Source organism: Podarcis vaucheri (genome assembly GCF_965113315.1).
Source record: "Podarcis vaucheri genome assembly, chromosome: 14".
Lineage (NCBI taxonomy): Eukaryota > Metazoa > Chordata > Lepidosauria > Squamata > Lacertidae > Podarcis > Podarcis vaucheri.
In genome coordinates, this window is record NC_138752.1 from 25,571,625 (window position 1) to 25,596,135 (window position 24,511).

Sequence of the window (24,511 nt, forward strand, 5' to 3'; positions counted from 1 at the left end):
TTAATATTTGTTTGTAAAAGTTCCAGAATATCGATAATGTTCCTGGTATTATCATACAAATGTCTACCTGGGAGAAAGCCTGCTTGGTCCTTATGGATTACTTCATTTAGTACTTTTTTAAATCTATTAGCCAAAACATCCGCAAATATTTTGTAATCCACGTTTAGGAGTGAGATGGGGCGGTAGTTCTTAAGTTGAGTCTTTTCAGTTTCCACTTTAGGTATCAGTGTGATGAATGCTTCTTTCCACGTATCTGGTGCCCTCCCTCCCCCCATAATCTGGTTGCAAACCTCCATTAATGGTTGTATCAAATAGTCTTTTAAAATCCTATAGTACTTGGAGGTGAGTCCATCAGGACCCGGAGATTTGCCTAGTTGCATATTCTGAATGGCATCCTCGATTTCCTGTTGTGTTATTTTACAATTCAAGATTGATCTCTTCTCTTGAGATAATTTTGGTAGGCCGTTATCTTTCAAGAATTGTTCTATCTCAGTTGCTTCCTCGGATTCTTGTGTGTACAGTTTTTTAAAATATTTCTGGAAACACCTTCTAATTTCTCCCGGTTTCTGAATGTTTTTCCCTTCAACTTCTAAGTTGGTGACATAATTTAATTTTTGTCTCTTTTTCAGCTGCCAAGCAAGCAGTTTCCCACATTTGTTCGCAGATTCAAAGGATCTTTGTTTCATTTGTTTGATTTTCCATTCCACTTCTTGGTTAATCAATTTCGCATATTGTGACTGATGGAATTTGATTTCTCTTAAAGTCTCTTTTGATTTTGGATTCACTCTTAATTTTTTCTCTCCATCACTTATCTTCTCTAATATCTTGTCTTTTTTACTATTCCAAAGTTTTTTCTTGATTGTATTCTGTTGTATCAGAAACCCTCTCATAACAGCTTTACTCGCGTCCCAGATAATTCTTTTTTCCACCGAGGTATTCAAGTTAATTTCAAAATAATCCTTTAAAGTTTTTTGGGCCTTCTTTACGATCTCTTGATCTCTTAACAGGTTGTCATTCATTTTCCATCTGAAGGAGTCGGCAGTAGTAAATCTCATTTCCATTTTCAAAGCGTTATGGTCGGAGCAAGTCTTTGGGCAGATTTCTATTTTTGTAGTCTTAGGTGCCAGCCCTCTAGTTGCCCAGATTTGGTCGATTCTTGTCCATGACAGGTGGGCCTCAGAAAAGAAAGTTCCTTCTTTACCTAGGGGGTTTCTCGTCCTCCATAAATCAATTAGGTCCATATTGTCAGTTAGTTCAAAGAAAGTTTTTGGTAGTCTTCCATCTTTAGTCAGATTCTGATTCTGTGACTTATCCATCAAAGTAGAGACTACCCCATTCATATCTCCCATCATAATGATGTTGGAATAGTCCAGATAGTCCAGTAATGTCTCATGCAGCTTCTTATAAAATTCCGATTTCCCCTCATTTGGTGCATAGATTCCTAATATCAAAACTTTTTCTCCTTGGGTCGAAATTTCAATAGCCAGGATTCTTCCTTGTTCATCTTTAAACAAAAATTTTGGTGATAGATTCTCTTTGGCGTAAATCACCACGCCTCTCTTCTTGACTCTATCTGATGAAATAAATTCTTGGCCTAATCTTTTATTTGTTAACACCTTCCTGTGTGACCTGGTCACATGGGTTTCTTGCAAACAAATTATATCCAGATTCTCTTTCTTTAGGATATGGAAGATCCTTTTGCGTTTTTCTGGGGAATTCGCGCCGTTAATGTTCCAACTATACAGCTGCAGAGACATCCTGTGTCAATCTGTTGTTACTCTTGTTGGGTGTCTTCTTTTTTGTCCAAATCCGAAGGTGGTAACTCTTTTCCTGACTCTGGTGGTGGCCAAATAGCTGCCGCTCCTTTCTGCAAGTCTTCTCCGTAGTCGTGTAGGAACTTCTGGCTATCCTCTTTCGTTTTGATTTTTATCTTCTTTCCTTTGTATTTGAATGAGAGGCCTTGTGGGAACTCCCACCTGTAGGGTATTCCGTTACCTCTCAAAAGTCCAGCTAGGTCAGTGTAGTTAGATCTTAGATCCAGTAATTGTTTAGGAATATCCTTATAGATTTGTGCTCTTCTGTCCTGGATCTCAAGTGCTTTATTGAAATGTAGGTCGAGTATCTTGTCTCTCTCCTGCTTAGTCCTTAAAATGATCAAACAGTCTCTAGGTCTGTCCTTCCCGGCAACCCTTCCCAATCTGAATGCAGTTATTATTTTGAAGTCTGTATCTTCGTTTATACCCCAGGATTTAGAAAATTCTGCTGTTAAAAAGCCAATCAAGTCCTCTTTCTCAATCTCTGGGATAGAGCGTAATCTCAAATTATTTTCCCTGTTTCGCAGTTCCACCAAAGACAGATAGGCCTGCTGGTCAGTAATATGTTTATGGAGCGGCCTTACCTCTCCTTTCAATTCCTCCACTTCTTTAGTTACTGCTTCTACTTTTTCATTCGCAGCCTCGGCAAATTTTCGATTTTCGGATACCACGTCCTTTAGGTTTCCAATGTCTTGTGAATGCTTAGCCACCTGTTCAGAAAGTTTGGTAATTGAGGATGTGGCTAAGTCAATTTTTGCAGTTTGATCATCCACTTTTTTGTTCAAAATTGCAAATTGTTGTAGCATTTCCTCTAGAAGAATGTTGGTTCCCCCAGCTGCCATATCTTCACTTGTTGATTGTTCTGATTCTTCAGCTGGGGTTGTTGGTAATGGTACAGCCTGTAGTACCGCAGGGACTGAAGATCTGCGGGCCTGGGAAACCAAAGTTGTTTGTACCAATTTGCCTTTCCCTGCTTTCGACGCAGCTCTTGTTTTTGGTTTACCACTCATTCCACACTCATTCCACACCTGTCTTTGGATTCAAGGTCAAGCTGTCAAAAGTTCCATGGGAAAGACAGGCCTCAGAGTGAGTAACCAGACCACAGAGAGACAAAACAAAGTCAGTTCTCAGGAAATTGTAAATCCCAAACTCCACTAGGGGGAGTGTTGTTCAGTTCATGAAAGAAGAAACAAAGTTTCAGTCGCCATTAAAGTTCCTACATTTAGTTAAATTAATCAGTGTCTTTAGAGAAGATCTTTTCCCTCTGGCAGAGCCCTCTCAATTTTGCCACAATAGTTTCTTAAAAGGTGCAAAATACAGTTACTTAATTGTATCCACCGGTAATGCCTCTAAGTATCTGTTTCAGCTTTGTAAGTGTATCCGCAACACGACTTTTTGCCCGCTGCAAGTCCGGGACTAGGGATTTTCAAGTCTTTAAAGTTTTTAAAGGTTTTAGCGGAGAAGAAACCCCAAACAGAATAGACACGATCACAGAAAAATAAAGATAACTTGCCTTTCCCTTCAATTTCCAAACTTCTCCAGACGTATGCTGTCTCTCATTTAAAAACCCTTTTGTACTGCTTCCAGCTTGTCAGTTCCTTTGCCTTTGATCATTAAGCACCTCCGGGAGACGGACTTCCTTTTTCTCGTCTCCCGCTTTCAGCCGAATTCACAATTTGTAATCCAATCTTAAATAAATCCTACTCACGAGTAGTTAATTTGTAATCCAATGTGAAGGAAGAAAGGTCGGCGCTCATCGGTAACAGCCGCGCGGCTTCACTCCCGCAGAAAGAGCGATGAATCCACAGCACCGCTTCCCCTCCGCGCCTCCGGAGCCCCTTACGGGGTCCCTTCTTCGTTTTGGGGGTCGCTCTCGGTGCCCGCCGGATCCCACGGCCACGAGCTCACTCTGCTCGTGGTTTAACTTAATGGGTCGTCGCTTCGCCGTAGCGAACAACCCTTTCCTGCGGAGCCCCTCTTTGCTGCGCAAAGAGGACCGCCATTACTCGTTTCGCGCCGCCTCCGGAAGTCCGTGTGACGTCATTTTGACTGCGCATGTGTGAGTGGCGAAACCCGGAAGTAACGTGCTCCGTTACTTCCGGGTCGCCACAGCGCGCAACCCAAAAATACTTATCCCGAAGCTACTTCAACCCGAGGTATGACTGTACTATGTTTCCTTTGTTTTTAAACGATGACTCCAAGAACTATTAGCTCAGCCTTCCGCAAAGCAGGCGCCCATGATGTCGGCTTTCTCCCTCCACAATCAGGCAATGGCTTGACTTGCCACAGGGCGCCTTTTCTAAAGTCGAGACATTTCCCATTCTGTGCATTCTTTATTCCGACTTTGAACCAGATTCTTTGTAAGATTCTCATATTTATTCTTATGACTTTGTATTGATTTAGCCTAATGGCTTTATGCAGCTTTGGCCTGGCTAGCCCCTTTGGGGATGTTCAACAGAAAAATCGACACAAGCAGACATGAGTTCCTCAAGAATACCATTGCCATCCAACCATACCTGGACTGCTTTGAGGCTCATGGGGCCATCTAGGGGCTACAGAGCATATTACACAGGAAATCAATTACTGTATGAGTAGCACTAAACTTCTGGGTGTTTAGATTTGAGGCTTTGGTTCTGCCCCAAATGTTGCACTAACTACTGGGTTTCTGGATAAGGGGTACTTGCCTTTCTCTAAAGCAATCTTTCCCAAACTTGGGTCTCCAGCTGTTTTTGGACAACAACTCCCACCATCCCTGACCCATTTCCTCCCAAACCATGTCCACCTGTCAATCAGCTGACATAATCACAGAATTATAGAGTTGGAAGAGACCACAAAGATCATCTGGTCTCATCCCCTGCAGTGCAGAAATCTTTTGCCCAACATGGGGCTCGAACCTATGAACCTGAGATTAAGAGTACCATGCTCTATCAACTGAGCTATGTCAGGGCAAAGTGGCAGGCTAAAGTTTACTGTATTTCCCCCAGAAAGGGTGTATCCACAGTTAATACTGGCTGGCCTTAGGGCTGGGCAATATCTGGTTTTCAAAATCGCAATATATTACCAGCTAAGCATCATGATATACTGATATATTATGAAATAAGGATGGAACTAAGTAGAGGCAAACAGTAGGGCTGGGTGATAGCTGGATCTGGAAATGTGGAAACCTGAAACTAAGACTGAAAAAAAGAGAAACTGAATTTGACAGATCCAGTCATCCCTTTGTTGAATATGTCAAGAGTTGCATCCGGTATTACTCCATTCTGCCTATGTGAGTATGTGAAATCCCCATTTTCATTTTCAATTAACCTTCTCTAAGCCCCAACTCTCCCCCCGCGAAGCTCATGCAGGAGTTTCTCTTTGTTTCTAGGAAGGAGAGAAAGACTTTGGTTGCAAAGCGTTTCTTAAGCTAATGAATCAGGCAGAGCCTGTTCTGCTTGGGTGAGTATTTTAATTATTCCAGAGATAACCCCGTTTGAGCAAGATGGAGTGCGCTGAGGTTCTGCGAAGAACCTCGCCTTGCCTTGATACCTGGCAGCTAACTCCTCTGCGAGTCCTACATGTGAAAAATCAGGACGTTTGAAAAATTATCTCTCTGAAGTGCAGCTGAAGCCTCAGCAGGGCCTGTCTGCGTTGTGCAAATCCCATCCTCTCTCACTCTGCTTTCTGTTTCTTGGGTCTGAAAAACAATTGTCATATCCTCCTGGGTTGACTGCCATCTCTTCCTTTAGATTCTCAAAGTTTTATAATGCAGGAGCAAGAACTGGTGGCAAGACGTGACTATGGGCAAAACAGCCCCTTGGCAAGGAAGGTTTTTAGACTCACCTGCCCCATACCACACTGGTTTAGGATGTATAGACACTAGGTTTTAATGCAGAGAAACATTCAGATATTTGATCCTCCCTGTAGTCAGAAATGGTGCAGCCCAGCAAGACATCACCAGGGGGCTTTTGCTTGTCTAGTTCTAGCCAACCAATTTTTTTTGTGGGGGGGGGGTGCGGCGGGCTGGAAGACACTGGCTGTTCTGTCATCAAGATAAGCCCAACATCAAGGAGCAGCCGCTTCCTTTGATTTCTCCATCTGCATCTGTGCTTCAAAGGAATCTTTTTTTGCCCCATCACAGATTTTACACTAACCTCACTGCTTGGAAGCTCAAAGCTGACTGTTCCCCTCCACCCCTCTCATTAGACTCAGCAGGGCCAATGCTGGCACCTAGTAACAGTGGGCATGTGCTGGGACCCCCAGGCATCAATAGGGCCCAAAATTAATGCCATCCCCTCCCCCAAAATGTCTCCCCCCCCCGGCCTGGCTCTGTCATTCAGGGCCCTGACAACACTCCAAGCAACACTATATCAGGGAATTGCTGGGAATTAACATGGCAAAAAGGTAAAGGTTAAGGTAAAAGACCCCTGGATGGTTAAAGGTAAAGGTACCCCTGCCCGAACGGGCCAGTCTTGACAGACTCTGGATGGTTAGGTCCAGTCAAAAGCGACTATGGGGTTGTGGCGCTCATCTCGCTTTTAGGCCGAGGGAGCTGGCATTTGTCCACAGACAGCTTTCCGGGTCGTGTGGCCAGCATGACTAAACTGCTTCTGGCACAACGGGACACCATGACGGAATCCAGAGTGCACGGAAATGTTGTTTACCTTCCCCCCACAGTTGTACCTATTTATCTACTTGCACTGGAGTGTTTTCAAACTGCTAGGTTGGTTGGACAGCTAGGAGCTGGGACAGAGCAACAGGAGCTCACCCCGTCATGGGGATTTGAACTGCTGACCTTCCGATCGGCAAGCCCAAGAGGCTCAGTGGTTCAGACCACAGCGCCATCCGCATCCCAAGCAACACTATATCAGAGCATTGCTGGGAATTATCCTGGGGGGCAGGCTTGGCCCCCAGGGCTGCTCAGGGTGCAGATGTTACAGTGACTGCTCATCTCTAGTTCCCCAGCAGGGCCCACCAGCAGAGGACGGGAGTCTCCTAGAACCCCCTCATGCTTTGAGCTGGCCTCAAACCTCACACTGCTTTGATATGCATTCCTGATATTTCTTTATGGTTCTTCAGCTCACTTTCTCTTCCAGCAAAGCTCCTAATGACTGCAAGCTCACAGACCTTTTTTTTTTGTCACAGCACTTTCCCCAAGGAAACCCACGTCCTACCACTGAATTGCAGCAAATGGATTTTCAGTGGATTGCCATTTGCTCCAATTTGGCAGTGAATTTCCCACGGAAAGTGACAGGACAAAAACAACGACAACAGATGGGCATGGACTTTTTAAGTGTGGACTTGTGCCTAGAAATAGCAGGGCAAAAGGAAGTCTGTGTTCCTCTAGGGAATCTCAGTTTTCAATCTGAGCAGGGGTTAGCTGAGCTCCATTTTTTAAAAAAGCCCTGCTGTACCACACAATAGTCCACTTAAATCTGCAGTCATGGCCGGCTCTACCATGAAGCAGAGTAAGACAGGTGGCTCAGGTGGCAGATATTGAGGGGTGGTAACTGGGTAGAGCTGAGAGCTTGGCTGCTGCATCACATCAGGAGTCCATCTATTCCAGCATCCTGTTCTCAGGGATGCCTCTAGGAAGCCCCCAAGTAGGACCTGAGGGCATCAGCAAGTCTCCCTACTGGTATTCAGAAGCACGGCTGTCTCCAACAGTGGAGGTTGAACACAGCCTTCTCCTCCATGAATTTGTCCAACCCTCTTTGAAGGCCATCCTAGTTGGTGTCCATCACTGCCTCCTGTGGGAGTGCCATAGTTTTAACTACATGCTGTGTGAAAAAAGTGCTTCTTTACGTGTCTGTCTTGCGTGTGCATCTGACAGGCAGCCTGCTTTGTGTCTCTTCCTTTTGAGCTAGTCTCCTGCCCTCTAGTGCAGCAAGGTGAGAAAGATAAAGGACCCCTGGATGCTTAAGTCCAGTCAAAGGCAACTATGGGGTGTAGCACTCATCTCGCTTTTCAGGCATTTGTCCACAGACAGCTTTCCGGCTCATGTGGCCAGCATGACTAAACCGCTTCTGGAGCAACGGGACACCATGACGGAAACCAGAGCGCACAGAAACGCCGTTTACCTTCCCGCCACAGCGGTACCTATTTTTCTACTTGCACTGGTGTGATTTCAAACTGCTAGGTTGGCAGGATCTGGGACAGAGCAACGGGAGCTCATTCCGTCACAGGGATTTGAACCGCCGACCTTCTGATCGGCAAGCCCAAGAGGCTTAGTGGTTTAGTCCACAGTGCCACCCACGTCCCTAGTGCAGGGGAAGATCTGGAAGGGAGATTCAGCAGCCAAAATGCTCAGTGTTTGCCCACTGATTCAAGAAAGACGCAACGAAGGACTTCACGCAGCACATTGTTAAACTATGGAACTCACTCCCACAAGAGGCAGTGGCTCAAATTCAGGAGTGGGGAACCACCAGCCTGGGGGCCAAACACAGCCCTCCTGACCTCTCGATCCTGCCCTTGCTTTTCTGGATAGAGATGTCAGAGAAGGGCTTGCAGAAACTAGCCTACTGCTTAAATGTAAAATCTGCATTAATGGCTCCACCCACTGGCCTCTGGCCCCACGCACCATGGCCATGCGGCCCCTGGAAGGTTCCCCATGAAGGAACACAGCCCTCAGGATCCCCCACTTCTGATCTAACCAGTCATTGACCTGTCGCCTCCCGCAGATGCCAGGCGAGCTACAAAGGGATAGTGTCACCTCTCAGTTGCTGGAAGCAGGAGACGTCATCTGGGGCTTCCAAGGTGTTTCGCGGGAGGACCCCGTTGCTGGGCTTTGGCCTCTCGTAGTCCCTGTCTGGCAGCATGGCCTGCTCGACCTCTGCCAAGAGCTCTGGCCGGCGGGTCAGGGACTGTGGGAATCCAAACATCGGGAGAGACGAGAAGAAAAGTAAGGCACCGCAGAGCAAGAAGCCCGCCCACCATGCGCCAATCCACCTGGGGTCATCGGGGGTGATGTCCAGCTTACCTGCAAAGGACAGAAAGACAAGGCTGTTGAGGATCATGACGGGAGATAAGAAGGAAACCCCACCAGGGACTGAAGGGGTATGTCATGGGGGTGGTCTACCCCACACAAGGGCACCTGGGGCTACCCCAAACCTCAGCCACCATTCATGGAGCACCAGCCCAAGCTCCCTGGAAAAAACACCTGCTCTGCATGCAGAAGGCCTCAAGCTAAGTCTTTGGCATCTGCAGGTGGCCACGTGGCATGGATGCTTTAACTGAGATTCCTGCACCCAAAAGACCAGAAAAGACTGTTTATGTATGAGACAACAGCTGCAAGGATGCTACTAGCCCAAAGATGGAAAGAACCAACAGTTCCAACCAAGGAAGAAGGCAAGCCATACTGCTGGACTATGTGGAAATGGCAAAAGTGACTGGGAGACTCAGGAATCAAGGAGATAGTGACTTTAAAAAAGAATGGGGGAACTTTGGCGACCATTGTAAACAAATAAAAACATTAGCTGGACTTTAAAAATGACTTGTGGGATTGGTTGAAGTCAATGTTTCCTTTTCTTTTTAGTGTTTATATTATTAACTTGTAAGATATGGATGTTTTTGTTTTTTGAATGTTGGTTTTTGTGTTTTGTGTATTGTTATTTTTCGATATTTTTCGTGTTGCTGTTGTTGTGTGGAAAATACTAATAAAATTTATATTATTAAAAAATGACTTGTAAAGAAACAATAAATATGGATAATTTAGAAAACTGTGGAGATCGTAGTTTTAGAAAAATTATTTAAGGACCCATGCAGGGGAGGGGGAAGACGTGAGATTCAGAGGGTCTTAAATATGAATATGGTAAAAGTTTTTTCCTCTTTATTATTTTGATATTTTTTTTGTAAAAACCAATAAAATATTTATTTTTAAAAAATGAGATTCCTGCATTTCAGGGGGTTGGACTAGATGACCCTTGGGGTCCCTTCCAACTCTACAGTTCTATAATTCTATAGGTAGCGTTTGGAATATTCCCTGTCTGAAGCCCAGGACAGACACTGCCAGTCTCTATAGACAATATTGAGCAATATTGGGTCTCCAGCTGTTTTGGACTACAACTCCCATTATCCGTAGCTAGCAAGACCAGTGGTCAGGGATGATGGGAGACCCACGTTTGGGAAACAGTGAGCTAATGAACCAATGGTCTGACTAGGTATAAGGCAGCTTCCTACACCTCTGTTTTAATCAGTTTTTCTTCCAATAGCTCAGCTGGTTGGAGCAAGGTACTGAAAATGCCAAGGTTGTAGGTTCGATCCTTGTAAGGAACAGCTGCATATTCCTGCACTGCAGGGGGTTGGACTAGATGATCCTCAGGGTTCTTTCCAGCTCTACAATTCCCTGATTCTATGATTCTTCAGAGCCCTGAGGACTGGTATCTTATTATGGCATTTGAGGGAAATGCCACAGCTCACATGTTTTGCATGCAGAAGGCCCCAAGTTCACATTCAAATTCCTGCTCCATGATTGCAGTCATGGGATTTATGTCTACCACATGATGGCGTATATTTTGACTCCACAGAGTGGGAAGTGATGGAGACAGGATGTTTGCGTTACTGTGTTCCGTGAAGTGGGACTATTGTCCTTTGTTCTTTTTTCTCTTTGCTGTCTGATGCTAGAGAGAGGAGGAACCATATTGCAGTGCTCCGTGTGTGTTTATATGTAAATAAAGTAGATTAGCCAAAATGCTGAGTTGCTGAGGTCTGTTACGCATGATGCGCAAACTCTGCAGATCCCTAAGTGTGCTGGTGTCGGTTGGCATCGGTCGCTGTGATGTTTGGGCAGAAGAAAGCTTTTGAAGCTCCTGAGCGATCGACCAGGAAGGAGGGAACATGCCAGTCAGCCATGTGTCTCTACCAGGGTCCTACTCGTGTGTACACTGAACTCCTGACAGTTCAATCCTCAGCATCTCCAGGTGGGGCTGAAAAAGACTCTGGGTCTGAAAATCTGGAGAGCCACTGCCAAGCAGTGCAGACAGTACTGAGCTAGATAAACCAAGAGAAGTCACCTTCCTATGTTTCTAGGCGCCTAGAATTGTACACCACAACTCGAGGACAGAAATGCTATGGCCACATCTGAGTAGCACCCTGGAGTCTATGTTGCACATGCCACAATCTTTACAAGGACCTTGCATAGTAGGCCAGTATTCTAATTCTCCTACTCCAGGAGGAAAGAATGACTTGAGCGGAGGGCTTCCCTGCTGGCAAAGTGCCGAGTGCCTTGGTGGCGCAAGATAAAACAAAGATCAGAGGGGAAACGAGGAGGCAGGTCCTTGCTGCAAGGAGCTTGCAATTCGAAATGCAACTGGAATGTGTCTGTGAATTGCGGCAATGCTTCTGGGCATCAGGGTGTATAACCGCTGCCTTTTGTGTGGCTGGAATGTAGCCTTGATTCATTGCTCCTCCCACTTTTGCCTTTGGCCCAGCCCACCTGTGGCCCCCCCAGATGGTTCCCCAAGAAGGAATGTGGCCCTTTTCTCTTGTCTTAGCCATTGAGCTACACCAGCTGTTATGCCAGTAAGAAAACTTACACATGGTAGTGGTGGTGGGGTGCTAACTACACCTTCCATTAACGTGATTAGCAATATATACTGCTAATATATTAGCAATCACATTGGAGTTTGTTTGTTTTTTTAAAAAAAAGAAAATAAATTCCAGGCACAAGGGGTTGGGTTTATGGTTATTATGGTCACAGCAAGCTGGTGTGTGTCTAGACATCTATGGAAACTTCAGAAATGCCATTTAAAATGAGGCAGCAAAGCAAGGCGAGGAAGGATGAAAGGATGAGGAAACCAGGTGGAGATGGAGAAACAGTTACTTTATAGCTCCCTCTGCTGGCCACAGGGGTCTCCTTTAAAAAAGAAAATAAATTGCAAGTTGTTTGCAGCCGCATCAGCTGCTCCAGAATAAGCAGCAAAAGCAACTGATATTTTTAAATTGTTTATTTTTGGCAAGCCTCCCAGAACTGCACTGTGAGAACACAGGAAGAGCCCTGCAGGATCAGGGTATAGCCCATCTAAACCCAGCATCCTGTTCTCACAGTGGCCAACCGGTGTTAGAATTCCTGTTCCGTGAGTTGCAGTCATGGGATTTATGTCTATCACATGATGGCGTATATTTTGACTCCACAGAGTGGGAAGTGACAAAGACAGGATGTTTGTGTTACTGTGTTCCATGAAGTGGGACTATTGTCCTTTGTTCTTTTTCTCCTTGCTGTCTGATGCTAGAGAGAGAAGGAGCCATGTTGCAGTGCTCCGTGTGTGTTTATATGTAAATAAAGTAGATTAGCCAAGATGCTGAGTTGCTGAGGTCTGTCACACATGATGTGCAAACTCTGTGGATCCCTAAATGTGCCGGTGTCGGTTGGCATTGGTCGCTGTGATGTTCAGGCTGAAGAAAGCTTTTGAAGCTCCTGAACGAAAGACCAGGAGGGAGAGAACATGCCAGTCGGGCATGTGTCTCTGCCAGAGTCCTACTCAAGTGTAGGCTGAACTCCTGACAACCAGATGCCCCCAAAGGAAAACCTGCAAGCAGGACCTGAGCACAGGAGCCCTCGCCCCTCCTGAGGTTTCCACCAACTGGGATTCAGAAACGCTATTGCCTCCAGGTATGGAGGCAGAACATAGTCCTCAATGCTGGCAGCCACAAATAGACTCGTCCAGAAGTGAGGCTGTGCCCCTATTGACAGGGGTGTAGGAAGGGGGTTGGGGGGTCGGTCTGCCCTGGGTGTCACCCTGAGGGAGGGGTTTGACAAAATGGCAGCCGGCCAAGAGCTACACACACTGTAGGGTGGCTGTGGGCGTGCGTGCACCATCGTTATGGGCGCCGCTTGAGCACTGTCCATATGGACGCCGCTCGAACGCTGCCCGTATGGGCGCTCCAGTGGCGCAGTTGGTATCAGCACTGAGCATGTGTCGTTGGTATCAGTGCCGCGCATGCGCCGTCTGTATCGGCACTGCGCATGCGCCACTGGGCAGTTTGCCCCGCCCCTTGACACCCCACACCGGGTACCAGAGAGCCTTCCTTTGCCACTGATTCTTGACAGCCCACCTTAGCCTCTTACTCCCAGTTTGGGAGGGTAGCGAATGTGGTGCCTTCCAGTTTTTGTTGTCATCATGTATTATCTTTGACCAGTGGCCATTCTGGCTGAGGGGAGTTGTGGTCTATCCCCATGTGAGAGCATCTTGTTACTCAGCGGAAGAGCATCTGCTTGGTGTGCAGAAGACCCCAGAGTCAATGCTCAACATCTCCAGGTAGGGCTCGGAAAAACTCCCGCTTGAAACCCTGAAGAATGATAGAACTGTAGAGTTGGAAGGGACCCCAAGGGACGTCTAGTTTAACCCCTTGAGATGTGGGAATCCCAGCTAAAGCATCCATGACAGGTGACCATCCAAGGAAGGAGAGTTCACAACTTCTCGCAGGACTTTGTTTCACTGTTGGAACAGCTCTTAATGTCAGAAAGTGATCCCTGATTGTTTCCATGAATCTCTTTTCTCGTCATTTGAATACATTGGTTTGGGTCCTTCCGTCCAGAGCAGGAGAAAACAAGCTTGCTCCATCCTTCATGTGACAGTCTTTGAGATAGTTGAAGATGGCTATCACATCTTCGCTCAGTCTCCTCTTATCCAGGTTAAACATACCCAACTCCCTCCTCTGCACATGTTCCAGCTTGTCAATACCCTCCTGAAACTGTGGCACCCAAAACTGGACACAGGGCTCTAGGTGGGGCCTGACCAAGGCAGAATAGAGAATAGCCCAGTACTTCCCTTGACCTGGAATGAACCAATGCTATTGTGCAGATTCATATAAAAGGTAAACGTAAAGGGACTCCTGACCATTAGGTCCAGTCGTGGCTGACTCTGGGGTTGCGGTGCTCATCTCGCTTTATTGGCCGAGGGAGCCGGCGTACACCTTCCGGGTCATGTGGCCAGCATGACTAAGTTGCTTCTGGCGAACCAGAGCAGCACATGGAAACACCGTTTACCTTCCTGCCAGAGTGGTACCTATTTATCTACTTGCACTTTGACGTGCTTTTGAACTGCTAGGTTGGCAGGAGCAGGGACCGAGCAACGGGAGCTCACCCTGTCGCAGGGATTCAAACCGCTGACCAGAAGGTCAGCAGCAAGTCGGCAAGTCCTAGGCTCTGTGGTTTAACCCAAAGCGCCACCCGCGTCCGCAGATTCATATGCTGTGGCTTAAATCAACACAGCAAGTTTTGCAGCTATTGTTAAAGTTGAGTGACTGAGTGAGGGAGAAATTTTTAGAACACATTGGGATATCAGCTCTGCTCAAGGTATGACGGATAGCAGCAAAAGATAGACATAACAATTTACAAGGACGGGAAGAAACGATACGGACAGAATAAATGTTACACGCAGGAAGAACAATGATATAGTATGAGATCTTCACTTGTAGTCTTATAAATTATTTAACGTGTCAACACGAATAGAAGTTATAAATATTGCAGCTGTTGTATAAGGGATTATTATGATGACTGGAATGTCAGTAAGACTTTGGAATGCAGAAATAAAGAAAATCATCAGAATCATCAATTCTAGCATGTGGAGGGGCACCTTATCTAAATTATATAATTTGGTATTTGAATGATTGATATTAGTAATTGTATTTTAAACTGGCATTGCTATAATGAGGCTATCATTGGATTATAATTGGAAAATTAATAAAAATTGTTATAAAATAAATAAATCAACACTTTCCCCCCTCTGCCAAAAAATGGGGACTGAGGTCTTAAGTTATTTTCAGGGGGAAAGCACAGCCCAGTGGTTGAGTACATGCTTTAGGTAAAAAGCTAACCTATGCCAGGTCAAACCCTTGTCTGCCCAACCTGCTATTGCCTACATTGACTGGCAGCGGCTCTCCAGGATTTCAGGCAGGGCTCTCTCCTAGCCCTTCCTGGAGATGCTGTCAGAGGTCCACCTCTGGTTGAATCTGGGACCTTCTGCATGCAAAGCAGATACTCTACCACTGAGCAATGGCCTTTCCCCAACATAAGATGTGCCTTATATTGAGTCAAACCGTTGCTCCATCCAACCCAATATTTCCTACACTGACCGGAAGCAGCTCTCCCGGATTTCAGGCAGGATTTCCAGTGCCATCTGGAGCTGCTGGGGATTGAACCTTCTGCATGGGAAACTTGTGAGCCATCCTGAGCTACAATCCTTGCTCAATGTGCCTAAAATGCTTGCCAGTTTTTTTTTTTTTTTTTGCAATTATGCAAGCCAGCCTCTTCCCATTCTACACCTTCCAAAATGCAAGTGGTCCCCCTGCCCACCCTGCCATGCACAGACCCACCACCTGTAACTAAGTGCCTCCTTACTTGTGTCGATGAAGACGGCGTCCACATAGATTTTGGTACAGAAGGAACCCAAGATAAATCCACAGGCTGGTCCGAACACAAGCATTGTAAACAAGATCCCTGTAGGGAACACAGAAAAACAACGACACAGTGAGAGGCACGTCCTGGAACAAGGATCTAGTCCTCAGTGAGGTGCTCGATACGTGGATGGGTTGTAGCACTCTGAGTTGCCGCTGGGGAGCAGTGAGGGAAGAAAAGTTCTCTGGTGATTGAAGTTTCCTCCAGACCAAAGCATTCCCTTCACACAGAAAGCTAGCAGCTCATGGGAGAAGAGCTCTATGCGAAGCCTTCTCCTGACTTGATGGTTTTCTTAGGTAGGGGAGACCGTTCCACTAGTCACTGCCTTTCAGCTTGCCCTACCTCACAGGGCTGTTGTTGCGATTTAATGAGAATGGTGGAGACTCATGCATGCCACCTTAAGCTCCTTGGAGAAAAATATGAGATGCAGTTATTTGCAATAAAAATAATAATAACTAAGCAAAACAGTCTTATGCCACTTTCACAGTCGTGGCCACTTTCAAATCATCCTGGGAACTGCAGTTTGCTATGGGGTGCTGAGCTGAGAGAGCTACAATTCCCAGCACCCTTAGCGAACCACAGTTCCCAGGATCCTCCATGTCTGTTGAAGTGCTTTAAATGTATGGCGTTGGACGTGACCGATGCCGGCTGAACCTCTGTTGGAAGATAAATCCACAGCATGGGACCAACGGGACTAAATCCCCGAATTCTGGCTGAAGTCGGACAGGTTCTCTTTGATCTCCTACTGGAAAAAAAAATGCCTTGAGGCACTTTCCCTTCCAAAAAGTCTGCTAACAGAACTGCAAAGATTGCCCTCCAGAAACTGAACCAAAAGCAAAGTTTGTACGTGACCAGACTAAACTCAACGGTTCTATGAGTCTAAACATCTGAGAGAGTACTGGGGCATTTTATTCTTTTCTCGCTTCCTCCAGTCTGAGATTTCACCACTAGAGTATGCTGTATGCTAAAGCACTAAGCATGGAAAGAAGACAGAGGGTTTCTTTTCTTTTTTAAAAAGAGAAAGGATATTAACTAAACAAAATACAGTTTTCTGATACGGGTTAAATACTCTGAGCCCCCCCCCAAAGAGTTTAATGTTTTATTATGTCTTTATATATGTTGGAAGCTGCCCAGAGTGGCTGGGGCAGCCCAGTAAGGTGTGTGGGGTATAAATAGTAAAATCATCATTATGGAATGGGATGTCCCTATTTTCATCGGAGAAATGTTGGAGGGTATGCAAACCTGTTTAACCAGAACAGAAGCTGTGGGGGGGGGGTGCATCTCCGTAGCAGATTGTTCCTCTTGCAGACTGCTTTTTCAACCTCAGAAAAAATGTGATTGCCTTCGTCCAGCCAACACGACCGGCTGCCTCTTTAAAGCCCACGTTAATCTCAAAAGCCTGATTGCCCCACATTTCCCCGCTGTGGCCAGCTGATAGTAAAGGGGCGTGTCTCCCCCATGGAGAGATTACTGGGATATATTTGACCGAGGTGCCTACATGTGCGGCTTGGAATGGGGTGGGAGAGAGGAAAATGGACAGAGCACACGTGAACGTTTGACTGCCTAATGGCGTCCATGTCACCCAGGAGACCACAGCCACAGACATAAGAAAAGAAAAGTTGTTCTGTTTCCTGGAGAGGTCACTTCCTGGTTCGCATGGAGAAGCTGTTTTCAATGCGACGGAAGCGTGCAACTGTTCTGAGGCAGCACCAAATGTTGAAATTTTGCACCCCTAACAACAGTTGCACGCTTTTGAATTATGGTGCTGGAGGAGATTCTTGAGAGTCCCGTGGACTGCAAGAAGATCAAACCTATCCATTCTTAAGGAAATCAGCCCTGAGTGCTCACTGGAAGGACAGATCCTGAAGCTGAGACTTCCTGGAAAAGAGCCTGATGTTGGGAAAATTGGAGGGCACAAGGAGAAGGGGACGACAGAGGACAAGATGGTTGGACAGTGTTCTCCAAGCTACCAGCATGAGTTTGACTAAACTGCGGGAGGCGGTGGAAGATAGGAGTGCCTGGCGTGCTCTGGTCCATGGGGTCACGAAGAGTCGGACACGACTAAACAACAACAACAAACAACTTTGTGCCTGGGGCAACTGCCCCCATGACCCCCCCCACACTACACCACTGAGCCCACCACTCCTTTGTCACACCCTAGACCTGTTCTCTGCATGTGGAGTGCAAGCCTTCCTCCTCCCCTAAGAACGTAAAAAGGGTGCTATTCGATCAGGCCAATGGAAGGGATGTTGGCTGCTGAGAAAGCCAAACCTTGAATCTGCCTGATTTGTGAACACACACCAATAGGGTAGTGGCAAATTCAGGATCCCTTCGTGATAGTCACAGCCACACCCCTCAAAGTCAGGCCCACCTTTAAGATAATACAGCCACCTAAAATCACATAATAATCTGTTAATTAAACACTAATAATAATTACGGGTGCATGGCAATGATCAGTGCCAATCTCCATGTGTTGCCTTTCAGCTAGAGCTACTATTTTCAGTGCACAGGTGTGGGTAAATTATTTGCAGTGCTCCAGTGAGGAGTGGTTTAATGCTTAGCTTTGGAGCATACAGAACAACAACTCCTCACTGTTCTTCCTGAGCACCTTCTCCAGAGTTAGACTAGCAGCCAATCCTCAATGGCTGACTCACCTTCTTTCGCTCTGATTGGCTCCAGTCAACACAAAGAGTGAGGAGAATGGTCTTTGAGCCATTGCAACCTTGGACCACTACAGCTCTATCTCATGCACACCCCATTGGATTGCCTCGTATCTCCCAGGGTCATTCCAAAGTCATTTTAACAGTTGCCAGGAATCAGACCTGGGGCCCTCTGCCTTCAAAGTGTGCTCTCCTGCTGAGGTTGCCATCCATTCAAAGCACATGTCTTCCCACAAATAACCATGGGAACTGTAGTTCCCTTCCACAGAGTGACAGTTCCTGTCACCCTTAACAAACTACGGTTCCCAGGGAAACTGTGTGCTTTGAATGGATTACGTATATGTGAGGAAAGGGTAAAGGGACCCCGGACCATTAGGTCCAGTCGTGACTGACTCTGGGATGCGGGGCTCAACTCGCTTCACTGGCCGAGGGAGCCGGCGTACAGCTTCTGGGTCATGTGGCCAGCATGACTAAGCCGCTTCTGGCGAACCAGAGCAGCACAAGGAAATGCCATCTACCTTCCCGCTGGAGTGGTACCTATTTATCTACTTGTACTTTGACGTGCTTTCGAACTGCTAGGTAGGCAGGAGCAGGGACCAAAAAATGGGAGCTCACCCTGTTGTGGGGATTCGAACCACCTACCTTCTGATTGATGAATCCTAGGGTCTGTGGTTTAACCCACAGCGCCACCCGCGTCCCTTACGTATATGCAAGCTCAGCGACAATTCAGCAGGATACATAATTCATTTCTAAAGAAGAAACCTTTAGCCGAGGCAACGGGGAGTTAGCTAATGATCCATGGCCAACCAATGGCCTTTTAAATCTCTAGTGAGAACAGAGAGGCAGTAACTAACAGGCCAGATATTAGCAGGGCTGCAAACCTGGCCCTGCATTTCAGCTCAAGAGAGCACCAGCAAGTCTTTGCATGCAGAAGGTCCCAGGTTTCAATTCCGAGCATCTCAAGGCAGGACTGGAAGAGACCCCCTGTCTGAAGCCCTGGAAAGCTGCTGCCAGTCAGTGTATACAAATATTGATCTAGACGGACCAGTGGTCTAACCTGCTATAAGACAACTTCCTAGGTTTCTGTATCAAGGAGAAGGGCCACAGTTCAGTGGCAGAGCATTCTGTCTATCACATAGAAGGTCCCAGCTAGGGATGGGAGATGTCCCTCTCTGAAACCCTGGAGAGCTGCTGCCAGTCAGTGTAGGCAATTCTGCTCTGGATGAACCAGTGGTCTGATTCGGGATAAGGCAGAATTTCAATGTTCTTTGAAGGCAGCTCTGAGTCATGATGTACAAGTGCAAGGCAGCAGGGACATTTTCTTGATTGATCCACAACCTTTCTGAAAAACTACACGGTCCACAGTTTGAGACTCTGTGGTCTACACTGACTTTGGGAAGCAGCCCTCCAGGGTTCAAGAGGAGAGTCTTTCCTACGTCTACATGAGTCTGTTTGAAGGCAAGTCTGAGTCGCTCCAGGCATGTGGGCGGGAGGCTTTTAGTAAGCCCGACAGAGAAATCTAATACAAAAAGGTACACACAGCCCCTGCCTCCTGGCTGGCTGAAGCGGTTCCCGTCTGCTGCAAAATCTCACTTGCCAGGTGAAACCTGCTTTCCATTATTCATGGGTGCGCTGCTGCGGCGATTACAAAAACATTGTTATTTTAAAAATTAAATAAAAAACCCTTCCCTTCCTTCTCCCTGACTCTTATCTCTCTGCCCCCCCCCCGCCCTGCCAAGATGCTGGCGCTGTCAGACTCCATCACCCCACTTGGTACAAGTGCCTGGCTGGAACTGCTTTGATCCCCACCAGAATAAAAGGAGAACATTAAAGCAAGTCATCCTGGCATTGCCTCTCATTAATTAACAGCTGCAGGCTTTTTAAACATCTGTCAGGGTTACTTTAACATTCCCTTTACTCTCATGGCTACGTCGAGAAGGTGAATAAATCAAGAGCAGACTCTGCCTTGGCAGGACTTGGGGTTTTTCGCTTCTGCCATGTTTATGCAGCAACAGCAACCAAAAGCTGGATGCAAAATCGGGTGTACTGATCAAGGCGGCCGCCCAGCCCTCACCAAACCTGTGTGCTCCAGATGTTTTGGATTGCAATGTTCATCAGCCTCACCCAGCGCAAATGGCATGATTCTGGAAGCTGATGGCAGCCTGTGCTGACTGAAATGAAGCAGACCTTCCTCAGAAACAAGCAGTAATGAAAGCAGGAACTCGTGTGACCACCCTGATAGCAAATCATCATGAATGCATGATAATAATAATAAAAAGATATCTGGAGAGGCCCCGAATACACCCATGGGGCCAAGAGGGTTGGAAACCAAAGTAGATGGGAATCGGCTTCCTCCCCCCATGGCAGTAGATAAGAAGATCAAAGAAAGGAACATCTTACCAGTTAGAAACTTTAATAATCACAGTGAGAGAACAAAGAACACATCTCTTAGAAATGGCGGTGCTCCCAATTAAGGATCACACCTCCTTCCATCCCTATTAATCTACGTCACTCCTACGTCTTGTAACCTGAGTTTGTAACCTCTGTGCTTTCTGTTCTGAGACTTTCTGAGCTCTTTGGGACTTTGAGGAGATTGGAGGAATGCTGTCCAACAACTGTGAATCTGTTAACCCTCTCTCTTCCAGTGTTTCTTCACCTAGCTGTTCCCCATCCAGTATTTCCCAGCTTCTGACTCCTGAACTATGCCCCTCTGTAAACCACTCTTCCAAATCTATACTTTCCTCCTGCTCCTGGGAAGATTCAGGATCGGGGGAGAGGGTGGTTCCCACCATTCTTCCTCAGTGCCGTCCTCCTCAGCAAGGTCCCTGACAGTAGATTCCTATGTTTCACCCTGAGAAGCTTGGGGGTTAGCAGCCCTTTTCGAGCTTCAAATTGTAGAATCAGGAAAGGTTTTGGGCAACCAAAATAATCAAGGGGATGGAGCAAATCCCCCATGAAGAAAGTTTGCAGTGTTTGGGACTTTACAATTCAGAGAAAAGGCAACGAGGCATGAAGAAAGTGGTGTGCTTTAGGCAGATTCACCTTTAAATGTGAACTGAATCGAAATTCTCCCCCCTACCTAGTTCTATGGAAGGTTTTAAGAAGCAGCCAAACATTTTCTTGTTCTTCTGGACATTTGAATGGTACAGCTTTATAATCGGCCAAATTCACATTGGCTTCCCGCTGTTCTGTTTACTGCGAAAGGATGTTGTTGTTGCTGAGCATTTAATAAAATCCAATATTTCCAGTGTGAGTTGAAAAGGCATTGTGTCCTCTTCTATCCTCCTCTCTTTTATTTATATAAATATTGCCATTGTCTGCTCCTTCAGGGGTCTCCAAACTGGGAACCAAAGGTGGAATAAAAATGTAAAGAGAGCTACGCAAATAAACAGAGGGAGAATTTGACAGCTATTTATATGGCAACATGTTCCAGGCATGCTGGCTGCTAAAACATAGCTGCCAGTGCCTTCCGATTATCTTTTCTCTTAGCAAGCAGCTTTAAAATAATCTTTTTTTAAAAAAAAAAAGGAAAAAAATGAGACAAACAAATGGGCAAAAAGGCAGGATTTTAAGAGATTGTTGTACTGGCAAATTATGCATAAATGCCATGCAATTTAATTTCCAGGGCCTTCACCGGGAATAATACCATCCCGCTGTGTCGTCTTCATCTGCCTCCTAATAAACTGATTACAGGCTAACACGCCAAAGCCCTGAGCACCATTATCCATTATTTAGGTCCCGGAAAAGATGATAATTAACCCACAGGTCCTGAGATGCTCCATTGTCACACAGACAATAGGCGGCTGCGTGGCAGAAGCACAGCACGCGTTGCTCCTTCCCGTCAACTTAATTACTTGGGCAAAGCGCCAGCCCCCCCCCCGCAATCGGGCACCAGCGCAAGATAAAAAAAGATTTCAGGTACTACAGGTGTTGTGCCAATACAGGTTGTGATAGCTCTGGGCCAGCCACAAATCCAAGCTCATGAGAATGGGAAGGACTACCTTGCTGGGTCAGAAACCAAAGGTCCATCCAGGCCAGCACTCTCTTTACTAGCCCTGCTGCAGCCAAGCAGATGCCTCTAGGAAGATCACGCTGATCCACGGAACTCACTGCCACAGGACATAATGATGGCCACCAAATTGGGTGGATGTAAGGAAATGTTGGATGGATTCGTGGAGGATAAGGCTATCCATGCCTACTAGCCATTATGGCTCTGCTCTGCTTCCGTAGTTGGAGGGAATACCAGTTTCTGGAAATTACAGCAGGGGGCAGTACTCTTGTGGCCTGGGTCTTGGGTGCAAGTTTCCTTGTGGGTCCTGGGTGCAAGTTTCCTTGAGGCATCTGGTTGGCCACTGTGAGAACAGGATGCTGGACTAGATGGGCGGGCTCCTATGTTCTTCAGTTCTTCTTCCCAGAATGTGGCACCTAGACTGGTGACTGGGGGCGGTCGCTGAGACCACATAACACCGGTCTTGAAAGACCTACATTGGCTCCCAGTACGTTTCCGAGCACAATTCAAAGTGTTGGTGTTGACCTTTAAAGCCTTAAATGGCCTTGGTCCAGTATACCTGAAGGAGTGTCTCCACCCCCATCGTTCTGCCCGGACGCTGAGGTCCAGTGTCGAGGGCCTTCTGGCGGTTCCCTCATTGCGAGAAGCAAAGCTACAGGGAACCAGGCAGAGGGCCTTCTCGGTAGTGGCATCCCCCCGGTGGAACACCCTCCCATCAGATGTCAAAGAGATAAACAACTATCTGACGTTTAGAAGACATCTGAAGCTTCAGGGAAGCTTTTAATGTGTGACATTTTAATGTATTTTTAATCTTTGTTGGAAGCCGCACAGAGTGGCTGGGGAAACCAGCCAGGTGGGCGGGGTACAAATAATATATTATTATTATTATTATTATTATTATTATTATTATTATTATTATTATTATCCCATTTTTGCCTCCTCCATCAGGAATGGGGAACCCATAGCGCCCTTCCTATGTTGTTGGACTCACACTCCCATCATCCTAACCATTGGCCATGCTGGCTGGGGCTGATAAGAACTGGAGTCCAACAACATCTGGGTGACCACAAGTGAAGCATCTACTGGGCTTCACTGACTGGGGACATTCCCAGCCCTACCTGGGAGTTAACCTGGAACCTTCTGCATGCAAAGTAGATGCTCTACCATTGAGCTGTCACCTCTGTCTGGTTGTAAATTAAGATCGGTAAAGAGGCTGGTCCATTCAGATGAATGCAGCACTGGCTCATGAACCTCAGTCTGCCACATCTAGCGTCCACCTGCTTGTCTTCTTACTTATAAGCAGTCCAGAGGGTGGCACTGGCTGTCAGCTGCCTCCTCCTTCATCTCAAGTGTTGCCCTTGCAAAACTCAGCAGGGAGGAGGACTAGGATTAGCTGGAACTGCTTGCCATTGGCTCTGGCGCCACCTACTGTTGCCCTCCCTGCCTTATGCCCCAATAAGCAATAGTCACAATTGGCACCAACCATCACTGTTGCGACTCTCACTGCAATATCTATGAAGGATAAACCAGCAGCGTTCACTCCTCAGGAGGAAAAGGGATGGGAGGATGAAGTGTCCAGGCAAGCGTGTCAGCCCTTTGCTTCCACACAAACTGACTTTGAGCTCCGATTCAATTCTTTTGTGGTGCTTAATAGCACTTCATGCAATCCATTAAGTAACTCAGGAGACCTTTGTGAAAATGCTCTCGTGTTTCTCTCTGGAGGGAATTCTGAAGCTCTAAAAGTAATTTGCTGCGGGCTCGACAAAGCACAAGCAAAGGAGTCGCTCGTCACGTGCGCAGGAGGGAAAGAGCAAAACCATCTGCCTTCAAGAGCCTGCAATGCGCCGGGATTAAATGGGGAAAGGGCCAATTAGCTCAGGCCGACACTTTCATCCGTCTCAGATTACCCTAATCAAACGCAAAAGCAGTTTGTTTTCTCTCCCTCCCCGAACCTTCCTCTGGAAACTCACGAGAAGCACATTGGCTCTGCTGGTGTCATGCAGCGTCAAAGAGAATGAGGTTGGGATGTCGGAAGCTGCCAGTTCAAATCTCACCACCGCTGCAATTTCAATAGGTAGCCTTAAGCAAGTTACACTCCCTGTCAGCCTCAATCTCTGTCACTACCTGCCCCGCAATATAGGGACAATGACACTGGCCTACCCTACTGGGCTTCGGCAAGGACTTCTGCAATACTCAACTTTCATTCTGAACATTCAAATGCACCCAATAAAGCTTCTTCATGCAGCAATCCCCAGCATCTCTAGTTGAAAGGACTGAGAAAGAGGAAATGGGAAAGAACTCTCTCTGCCTAAACCCTGGGCTCAGGCCTCATTTGGACCATACATTTAAAGCACTACTATGCTACTTTAACAGTCAAGGCTTCCCCCAAGAATCCTGGGAATGGTAGTTTGTTAGGGGTGCAAAAGGGTTTTTATTGCGTGGAAGTCATGATAGTAGTTTTCCTACCTAAATGCATTGGCAAGTACAGTGGTACCTCGGGTTACATATGCTTCAGGTTACAGACTCTGCTAACCCAGAAATATTACCTCGGGTTAAGTACTTTGCATCAGGATGAGAACAGAAATCATGCTGTGGCGGCAGCAGGAGGTCCCATTAGCTAAAGTGGTGCTTCAGGTTAAGAACAGTTTCGGGT

The 24,511-nt window shown here is 46.6% G+C and overlaps 1 protein-coding gene across 1 annotated transcript in view; it reads right to left on the reverse strand.

Annotated features, from left to right (window-relative positions):
- The window catches only part of SLCO3A1 (solute carrier organic anion transporter family member 3A1), a 126,315-nt gene that overhangs the window by 19,134 nt on the left and 82,670 nt on the right, over window positions 1–24,511 (reverse strand). The window contains exons 3-4 of the mRNA XM_082198468.1: window positions 15,133–15,231; window positions 8,506–8,772 (exon numbers count right to left, since the gene is read on the reverse strand). Of these exons, the coding sequence (XP_082054594.1) occupies window positions 8,506–8,772; window positions 15,133–15,231 (366 nt within the window). The remainder of the gene's footprint in view (window positions 1–8,505; window positions 8,773–15,132; window positions 15,232–24,511) is intronic.